Below are 10,599 nucleotides of genomic sequence, written 5' to 3'. Positions count from 1 at the left end.
CCAGAAGTGCTGATTTCTAAGGTGCCTCTGAAAATGCATTTGTTTTCTGTTATAAGAGTGGGTGGGGTGGTTGCAGGTAGGTATGCATCAACAGAAGGGAGGTCAAAGGAGAACGGTAAGGGGGGGCGGGCATACAGAGAAAGGTGTGGTGTTGTAGAATTCCCCAAAGTGTATACAGATAAGCATGCACAAATAAATACAATAAGCACATAGGCAGACTAGTATTTCACACTAAAGTCCTACCACTGAGCACCCAGACAAGGCCAATAGGTGCTCCATTGTTTGAAACTGACCAACATCTGAAGTTATTAAAACAGCATTCTTTGGGGAAAATTGGGAAAGCCTAGCGGTGGTCTTAGAGATCTGATCTTTCCGCAGCATAGCATATGCCAAGTTCGAAGCCTAAGGTAATCTGAACTGGGAACCCCTTCCAATTGCTCTTGATTAACTATGAAGCTGCTAAGTGCGACTTTGCAATACCTGATTAAAAGGTTGGAGGGGCCATGAAGTGGGGAAACACGGTCTGAGACTAAACTCTCATTCATAAAGGCCAATGTATTCACCATGTGTTTTTTCCAAGAGGTTTTGAAAAGTAGAAAGCAGACAACTCCAATGAAAACAAACTGGCCCGCTAGGTCGTCCAACTGATACAATCTCAACTCTTCCTACCTCCCGTTCGTAAGGCCTCTCTAGGTCAGCACACCAGCTACCGTGCCCCACCGGTCACAAGGGATTCTAGTTCTTTATGCTAAAAGAAAGCCTAAGAGAAGAATAACTTATCAGGCCTAGGACGTCTGCCATGCACAAGTACAAAACAACATAAAACAGTTCTTGAAAAAGTATGTCTCTAGAAAACCTTCTGGCACTTCTCCTGAATCTCACTGTACTGGTGATGGAAAACGCCTTGCAATCCATGGTGCTCATTGGTAACTCTCTTGCTGCCGGGTTACAAAGTGGGGGAATGTCTCTTCTACCTTCACCTCAAAGTCCAAAGGAGAAGTGACCCTAGTTATTTCACAGCTTCTCACAAATAAGGAGCAATGTTTCTGCTAGGTACGAGTCTATTCAGGCTGAGAGACCGTTGGATTAGTGCCCTGACAAGCACCCAGTCTAAGGTTCCTGATCATGTGGCCCACCAGCCTCCCTCGTTGAAATTCTTTCTCTCCTTTGCTTCCACAACACCCTACTCGACTGGGTGTCCTCCGATCTCTCTGCCTGCCCCTTCTCCATCTAAAGGGACTCCAGCACCTCCTTCCTGACCCTCCTTCCCATGAGCGTTCCTCAAAGACGAGTACTCTGATCACTACTCTTCACTCTATATACCTCCTCTCTCGACAAACTCATTGCCTCCTTAGGCTTTACCTATCAACTTTTTACTAATTATTCCCTGATATGAATCATCTTCCTCTCCTTCACCCATGCAATCTCGGAATGCATAACCAACGGCCTGTCATCCACCACTGGATGGTTCCACACTGCCTTATGAACATTTATTTTAATTTGTTTATTGCGTTTAAATTGTAAACATTTTTTAGCAATATCAGTCACAGTAAAACAAAATAATTACTAATAAACTGATGCACTACATAATCTGTTAAAACCAGACCACCACAAAAATATTAAACAATTAACTCTTAACGACCAAAAAGAAGAATAGGCAAAAACAATAAAATTAAAACCTGGTCTGCATCACATAACTGTACCTAGATCAAAGGAAAGTCTGTCGAGAAATTGAACTAAAGTAATTACGTTTTTAGTTCTTGATCCATTTGTCAATAGATTCCACCAAGCCGAGGGATCCGAGTCCACAAAGTCAGAGAACAGGGATCTAAAGTAAGTTGTGCGGAGGTCTCTCAAGCCAGGGCACCTCGTCACAATATGAACCCGTGTTTCTATCTCGTCTGTGTTTCCGGATAAACAAAAGTGATTTTCTTTAGACAGGCCTTGGATTCCTCGAATTTCATTTGTAGAATATAAGTTCAAGCGGACACACAGAAATTGGTCCCTTACTTTCTTGTCCCGAAATTTTTCAGATAAGGGCGTAAACTGTTCAGTTTCTAGCCATCCGGAGTTAGGTGAGTCACCAATTGGCAACTACTTGCCCCTTCCATGGTTTGAATCCAATTGTAAGTTTTCAGTTTTGCTTTCACTCGGTTGGGGTTTGTCACCAGTTGATCCAGTCGACTGCGAATAGAGTCCAGACAGTTTGTCATGTCTTGGAGCCAGCCTTGCAGAGATGGATTATATTTCTCTTTTGTTTCGTTATGAATACGATCTAGAATTGGAGGTCCTGAAGTAGCGAAACATTTGCCAAAGAAGGCCAGTCTATTTCAAGTAACTGAGCATCTCAAAGATGAGAGGTCCAGTTCACGGCGAAAGAACGGGGATCGGCATCGATTGGGGGACCCCCAACAGGCGCTTTAAAAAAAAACCTTCTAAACTGGACCAAAGAGGATTTGAAATAGACAGCATCGGTTCAGCCACGTAGATAATAGTTGGAATAACTTTGGCCTTGTAAAATCGAATAACTGGGAGAATTGAGAAACAACCAAATTTCCTATTTATTGCACGCTCCTGGGCAGTAAGGTTTTTCCAATGAGGTAGGATAACATAGGGGATTCTGATCTTTGGTTGCTTAACCAGATCCCTAGATATTTTAAAGAGGCCACATGCTCAATCTTCTTACCACCAACTTGCCATGCGGGCCGATTCTTGGCTTTGGCTGGTAAGCCAAAACTCATAGTTTTGGTCTTCTCTATATTGATCTCGAGCCCGTTCTGAGTGATGTAGTTGTGAAGGGCTTCGAGTTGCCTCGGAAGGCCCACCGGAGTCTGATCGATGAGTACTACGTCATCGGTGTATAATAGTCGGGAGAGGAGAACACCGCCTACCTTGGGAGGAAAGGATCTTATACATTTAAAGGCCTCCGGCATGTCCACCAGGTAAAAGTTGAAAAGTGCCAGGGCCATAAGGCACCCCTGTTTCACACTTCTCGAGGTCCTGATTTCCTTGGACAATAGCCCTGCTTGATTTAGTCGGACTCGTAGAGAGGTGTTAGAGTGCATGGCCTTAATCAGTTCCAAGAAGGCTAACGGACAGTTCCTCTTCTCCATTTTAGACCAGAGCAGACCTCTGTCTACCAGGTCTAAGGCCTGTACAAGGTCCACGAAAACCATGTGGATTTTTACTTTTCTCCGTTGAGAAGATTCCTTCAGGATCTGCAACAAAAAAATATTGACGGCCATTCCCAAACCCTTCACTAAGCCACTTGGAAAGTGATCGTAGCTATCAATGGCCCTACACCAACCATGAACATGGTCCAAAACAAATGCGCCAAACAGTTTGCCGATCACGTCAAGGAGAGCGATAGAGCGGTAATTCCTAGGATCTTTCTGATCCCCTTTTTGATGGATCGAAAACCACCATTGCTCTCCTCCAAGAGCTCAGGACTTCCTGGCGTGAAGAAATCTGGCCAAAGAGGAAAGCTATAAAGGTGGCCCAAGCTTCCGGGTGCTCCCTAAGCATTGCGTTTGTTAGGCCGTCAGGGCCCGGGTCGCGAAAGATCTTTTAGTTTCTTGATTCGAGCAGTTATCTCATCCACATTTGTGTTCGTATCCCAGGGACCTCCGCACTATGGAACCTGCGCCACCACCTCGCTAACCATGGTTGATGAACAAAGTTTGGTTCTTGGGCACACGGCCCCATTGGTTCTTGGGCACACGGTCCCTCTGATAAGGTTGTCAAGGAAGTATCGGCCCGAGCCACTATTGCGGGCCCGCTGGCCGTTTCGCTTGAAGTCAGGGGAAACGGGACCCTTGTGGGGACCACCGCTGGTTGTTTTCCCAGTTGCCAGTGAAGCGAAGGTAAAGAGGCATGTCCAGAAGCAAAGAAACCCCCCAGGCCCTGACATCTGGAGTTACCCTTTGAAGAAGTAGGAAAGGATGGTTGTTTAGACTTCGGACTACGATGAGTTGCCTTAAAATCTAATGGAATAAACACAGCCGGGGCGACTTCGAGACCCAACCATCAGACAACTGGTCTTTCGGGGGCCAGTTCCAAGATTCAGCACCGTCTAATAGGTCCGCATCCGAAACATCCCCCAAAAGATAACTGTTGTTTTGCTGATTTTTACAAACATAGAAGGAACTCTGGAGTTCACCACAGCCCCACGTTTGTGAAGTCTGTGAAAAATGCGTGGCTTGTGAGGCAGTTTGACGGTACTAAGCAGATCTGACCCTCCTCCTCCCAATGGGCTTTTCTTTCCCTTTCTAAGGGGTGGGCACGAAGGTTTGAAATTATGTTTGGAAGCATTTTTAGTTCTGGGAGGGGATGACCTTTTCTGTAGGGCCATCCGACGTGCCCAAGGTGACCTCGAGCTTCACTAGGTAACAACCCAATGAACCCTCCTTCGTGGGGGCGAAGGGCAATACGTTGTTCTCACCACCATGCAAGATGGCTATCCATGCAAAATCGCTCTCTTCAGATTCGTGCTACTCGTCTATTAATCCATCCATGGTGTAGCCCCCTCGTACCTCACTGAATGCATCTCACTATACTCTCCCTCTCTAATCCTCCACTTCTTGTTTCTTCACAACATGTCAGTCCCTTGCCCACCATGCCCCCCTTCCACTTTTGCTCCTTTTCCCTACTTGCCCCACTCCACCAGAATGTTCTTCCCCTGGACATCAAGGCCATCTTTTCAGGGGGAACTTTTTGAAACAAAGCTCAATCTCCACCTTCTAGCAATGGAAGGAGCCACACAAACCTGGCACCCTCCTATCCAGACTAACTATCCAAACCACCTTTTATGAATCCTGCCCTCACTACTACTCTATGTAATGTTCAAATATATTATATAAAGTCATATTAAAAATATTGGCATGTCCCCCAAACCCTATCTGTGGTAAATGTGCCTACTTTTACCCCCCACCATCCATTATACGACATTCAATCCAAACGTGCTCTATATAAATGTACCTCATGCTAGGACTGCCTCTGTTCTATGTTTGTTATTGACTAGCTTGTAAGTCATTTCCTTTCAAAAGGACAACCTTCTCTTGAAGAAATACAAAGACAAAAACCAGCCCACTCACTGCTGCCTCCTAAACACCAGTTTCCTAACACACGCTGCACCAGCATCTCTCCCCTCCTTCCTGTACCCCTGTACATCCTCGAGACTGTGTCACAAGCTTGTTTCTCTACTCCTGCCAGGTGTACCCGTTTGTGACTCCGGGTTCATCAACATCTTCTCTCCACTGATCTTCCACATCTCCTGTGATGTCAAATGTCCATCCTCCTCCTTAATCCCTCGTTATTTATTTATTTGCAATTCTTGTATAGGCCTCAAAGCGCAAAATGATAACTCTCTTCAAGCCCTCCTCCTTCAATGGTTCAATCATCCGCTGTTTGCTCCCTTTACTTCTTTCTGCCCCCACATTCTTCACTCCATTAGTGTTCCTCCACCCTTCCTTCAAACTTATCACTGCCTCATCTTCTCTACTTTGAGGTTCCTCTAATGTTCCTTCACGCCCTACTTTGATGCCTCCCCCTTTACTCTCCCGATGTTCCTCCCACCATCCATGAAGCCTCTCTCTTCCACCTACTCATTTACTCTGCTTGTGTTCCTTCAGCCTTCCTTCCTCTGCTCTCCTCTGCTCCCTTTTATGACTCCCTTTGTGTCAAACAGGCTCCCCTCTCTGTCAGTCCCACTCAAACACTCTGTCTCCAGCAGCCCACCCTATTACCATTGCAGACTTCCTTTTCATATGGGGTTACTCACTTCCGCTGGCCCAGACCCCCAGTAAGGGGTTTTACATGAGTAATTGCCAGCACCAGCATGGGAATGGAACGTTTTGAATTTGTTTTGTGTCAGCTGTTTCCTATTTAGAAGCGTTCAAACATGTTAAACGGTGTGTTTGGCTTGTGTAAGTTATACTCTCCCTTCATTACACAATAATGATTTCCCAACTGTGAAGCAATAACAAGCAGTCTCGGGTTATGAGAACATCTCTATTCTCTCTGGGAAACCTATTGGAGGGGCAGAGGCTACCGTGGGGTTCATATGATGCACCCCTGCCTTCTGCATGTGGAGTGAGTAAGGTAGGCAGGGAATCCTCCCCCACAGCCGCCCAGATGTGAGCTCACGCTGTAGATAGTTGCACAACACCCTGTTGGCTAGCTGCTCACCCACCATATACATTGCCCACTACATATCATCACTAATGCTGGGATATCTCTTTGTAACCTGCAAGGAGTCTTTCAGACACCCCACTTCACCAATGCGAACCCTTGCAGTGTAACTGGCAAAGGACTAGCGGCACCTTTCTACTTTCTACTCACACGTGGCTCTAATGGGCATTCTGCAATTAGCAAAGATAATTATGATTTGTCATCTTGATTTTATACATTCCAAATTTTAATTTTGCATTTGAATACCAGCGTTTTTGCATTGTGTTGGGTATTGAAAGGCAAAATGCCACACACAGCATACCAGAGATGAAAACAAAGGTTCCATGTGATAATAACAAATGAAATAATTGCGAAAACTTTTTAAACTAATTAAGAATAACGAACAAATATCAATTTTTTTCTTTTTAAATTTGGCCGGTCCTCCCTCAAATACCTCCTTTCCCTAGCTTTATTACCCCGCCCCCCATTTCAATACCATACCCCAGCCCCCACCCCAAATATACTTATAACAAAAAAATCGATATTTTGTCGTTATTTATTATTCGTTAAAAAAGCTATTGGTTATGTGTATTTCATTATACTTACTGTACACCGAAAACAAATGTAATTTACGTGGCACGATTTGACAAAGTAAATTTGTTTTGTTTCCTCTTTGGCAAACTGTGTGGGTCTTATCTTATTTAACACTTAAGCCAGAATGGTATTGGTGGAGTGCTGAGCCGTTTTGTAACATCCCACGTGTGGTGTTGCCCCTTTAAGGACATCTATTGCCCTTTTATGGAGATAGTATCATGACTTCGTCATGACAGGATGTTAGTGAAAGGAGTCTCTGCAGGCATGTGCTTCAGACCAGCGGAAGACGCCACGTAATGGCGCCGTGTTTCTGTGCCTCATTTCGTTGGGCCGGTGGATCAGCATGTGTGACCAGGGTGCCCCCAGGCCACTGTCCCTCTATGAGACCACAGATCCGCTGCTTGTCCGGGATCCCCGGCAGCTGAGGTCTTGCTGTGTGACCACGGCCACCAGGGTGATCTCTGCAGCAAGAACTGTGCGTGTGTCTGCTGGGTGCCCCCAGCAACCCCTTGGGCTGGCCTGTGTGCCCCCCATGAGCCAGCCTGCAACTCTCCCCACTAAAGAGTATGCTGGTTGCCCCCAACGCTGATCTGCCTGGCCTGTGTGCTCACATGTCCAGACACGACACCACAGTCCTGAGGTAATAGCCATAGCTAAATGAGGACAATACCGGGGCCAGCAGGTCCATTGCCACACCGTAAAGCCTACCCCATAGTCCATTAACACCTCAGAGCAAGTGCGTAATGGCCAGGGGATCATCAAACAATGTACGCCAATTTGAGTAGGCACATGAGAGAATGCGGTGCTGGGTGCTGAAACAAACAAAGGACAACGCACAACCAGAGTAGGGGAGGCAACCTCCAATGCAACTCAGTAAGAATGGAAGCAGAATGGGAGAGGCGGGAATGGACAGTCAGGAGCAGGAGGAATGGGTGACGGGAGCTGGGCGAGGAGACAGCGAGTTGGGGGCAGCAGAAGAGTGACAGGTAAGAGCAGGGAGGCGGGGAAATGGCATCCAATTAGAAGGTGGAGAGTGAAACTGATAATGCTGCTGCTCCCTGCATCGTGATAGGTGGCTGAAGATTCCAAGGGTGCTAATAGAATTTTAAAAAGGTTTTATTATTATTAATAAGCAACTTATCGGCTTCCATGCTGTCACTGGCTCTGTTGCACGATTTGGACACTGCAATAGTTCTTGTTGCATTAGAGTTGGAGGACATAGTCAACACCATAGTTAAAGGCAAGTGTCTGGGGGAGGTCCTAATATGCATGTAGATGCCCTGCACATGGGGTTAATAATATGCATTAATTGATAGTGAAAATGAGATGTAGAAGTTCATTGCTGAACATTGAATGAGTATGGTTTAGCATCATAGCCTTGCAGGTGTAGTGGCAGTAATGGCAAACAGTAGTACATCAAGAACTATTGAATACTCTCATAATATAAAGGGATTATAACATTACATTATATTCATACGTTAACACCTCACTATAAGCACATTTTACCAGCCAAGCATGTGTTTATGAAAGGGTTTTTATTCAACATCCTGCTGGGCTTTACTTTAAAATGTTGATTTCATGATTTCTAGATGTTGCAAGGAATGTTCTATCTTAATGTCAACTATATATTTATGTTTAAAATGTGTCGTTACTGTTGCGTGGATGCATGGGTTTCAGCAACGTTTCATACTTTGCAAATCCCAGTTACAAATAATAATACAAATCAAGATTGATCAACTGAGCGCTGCCCAATACGTTGTTCTTGGAAGACCAGTTTACAAACATTCCCTTTGGGGGACAGTTATATTTCAGGCTCGCCCTGCACTACCTTTTCTCCCAACAGGTTGTAAACGAAACCGGATCTTTGCATCAGCACAGGTTGACTAAGTAAGGAGAAGGAACTGTCAGAATGTCTGGTAACCTCTGCCTCCCTGGCATACCTTTGCTCTTGCGACATTATTCACTAGTCATCTGTGTCAACATCATACATTGACAACACCATGTAAATGCTATTGTTAAGTGCTCGGCAACATCTTCAAGGCCCACAGCTTCTAGCTTTGAGACACAGCAGGCTACCGGTGCAAAAAATATGCATGCAGCTTTTATGCACCTGTGAACAGGATTGCTTTTAAACAGACCTAAAAATCTTATCGGTGGTTTCCTAATGATGGATATCAGAACTCCATAATATTCACAGTCTCTTGGTACCAAAGAGCGTAAGGCGCCCGATCGGAAGCCATCAATTTTTCCACTGTCATAAAAGTTAAAGAGTACTACAAACTTGGCAGCTTGTTCACCTCCAAAAAGTCTCCATGGATTGGGTATTTACACAACGGCAAGGTTTTGTCTATGCAATACATGGAGACATTTTTCTTCTGTTTCAATGACTTTGCCTTGTTTGGTTTGCCACTGTCATAGCGACCTATTTTTCAGGAAGGATTGTGCAAGAGGGGAATTCTTTTTCAATATGACCGCCCTTTGGAACTCCGTGTGTGCATGGTCACGCACATCACGCATGCCAACAGTATGGGCCAGAACATTCCAAGATGCTTAGGCAGTGAGAAGCTGCAGCGCTTAGTAACGTAGTTGTGAACATAGAGAAGATTATGTTTAGCTAGCTCTTACTCCAATAACAGCTTTCAATGTCACGCTGCTTTAACGATATTAGTGAAAGGGCGCCCCAAGGCTTCCAAAATAACTTGTTCCTTCCTGCTGTTTATCTTTTAACCTTCAGCTTTGTCCGACGCAGCTTAACGTCTTCCTGCCTTTGGCTCCTTGCTGCGGCTTTTCTTAGCCAAAATGGTGGGCGCTAGCGCAGGCTCGTCTGCAGTTGTTGCACGTTGCTTTTCTTTGATCTTCTCACGTTCCTCATGCTCTCGCTTCTTGGTTTCCCAGTCTTCATCTGTCTCGTCAAAGGGCTCGCCCTTTAATTCTGCCATGAGACGGAAATCTTGGCATTCCGCTTCAGCTCTATGGGAAACAAAGAAAGGGGACAAAATGTAAACAGTGCAGAATGACACAAAGAGATCACTTCGTCTGCTTATGCAGTTCTAGGGGAGTTAACTGGTGATGGCAGGGGACACTTCAGAATATGGGCCGGGCAAACTTGGAGACACTGCTCCCACTGTTCTACCCCCAAGGTCTGGTGTGGGGACCAACTATCAAATAGTACATTTTAAAGCGCAATATAAGTTAGTTCAAGTACATTTTTCTGCACAAACACTGTGAAACTTAAACACTGCCAGTTTTGGGAAAGGCTTGCCTCACCCTTGTGCCTAACAAAATGCAACTGCGCAAATACAGGGGTGCAACTAGGCTAAATTGTAGGCAGGGGCTAACCCTTCAAATGTTGGGAGAGGTACTAACTTCAGTTACTATGGGGTGAAGGGGCAAACTTACTTGTGTAGGGGCATCTAAACTCATTACGCATTCTAATTGGACTATTCTAGTGCAGCTTCAATGTTACAGGCAGTTAACTCTCTTCTTTAAGTCTGAACGCACCTACTTAAGGACTGCTGTGAGAATGAACGTTCTCCTGTCCTCCACCCACCCTTCCAATCACTCCCCTGGCATGCAAGTACTAAACCCACATCACAATTTCAATTGCCTAAAAATGTATTCATCTGAATGCTGGGGCTAACAATAAAACTGCTCCCATCTCTGTTCCCAACCCTCTCCTTTCGGCAAGCTACTCCAAGCATTCCTCTATTGTTATCCTCCTTGATCTCTCTGCTGCCTTTGATACTGCTGACCACACTCTTCTCCTTAACTCTCTCTCTTCTTTTGGCCTCGAAGACTCTGTCCTCAACTGGTTCTCCTCCTATCTCTCTAACCGCA

At 45.3% G+C, this 10,599-nt stretch overlaps 1 protein-coding gene across 1 annotated transcript in view; it reads right to left on the bottom strand.

Annotated features, from left to right (window-relative positions):
- Positions 1-6,661: 6,661 nt before the first annotated feature.
- The window catches only part of ANKRD66 (ankyrin repeat domain 66), a 99,061-nt gene continuing 95,123 nt past the window's right edge, over positions 6,662-10,599 (bottom strand). The window contains exon 4 of the mRNA XM_069605822.1: positions 6,662-9,732. Within this exon, the coding sequence (XP_069461923.1) occupies positions 9,513-9,732 (220 nt within the window). The 3' untranslated portion in view covers positions 6,662-9,512. The remainder of the gene's footprint in view (positions 9,733-10,599) is intronic.

The sequence above is a fragment of the Ambystoma mexicanum genome, chromosome 4p (genome assembly GCF_040938575.1).
Source record: "Ambystoma mexicanum isolate Mex_15411 chromosome 4p, UKY_AmexF1_1, whole genome shotgun sequence".
Taxonomy (NCBI): Eukaryota; Metazoa; Chordata; class Amphibia; order Caudata; family Ambystomatidae; genus Ambystoma; species Ambystoma mexicanum.
Note: the sequence above shows the minus strand (reverse complement) of the source record. Positions and strands in the feature narration are given on the sequence as shown.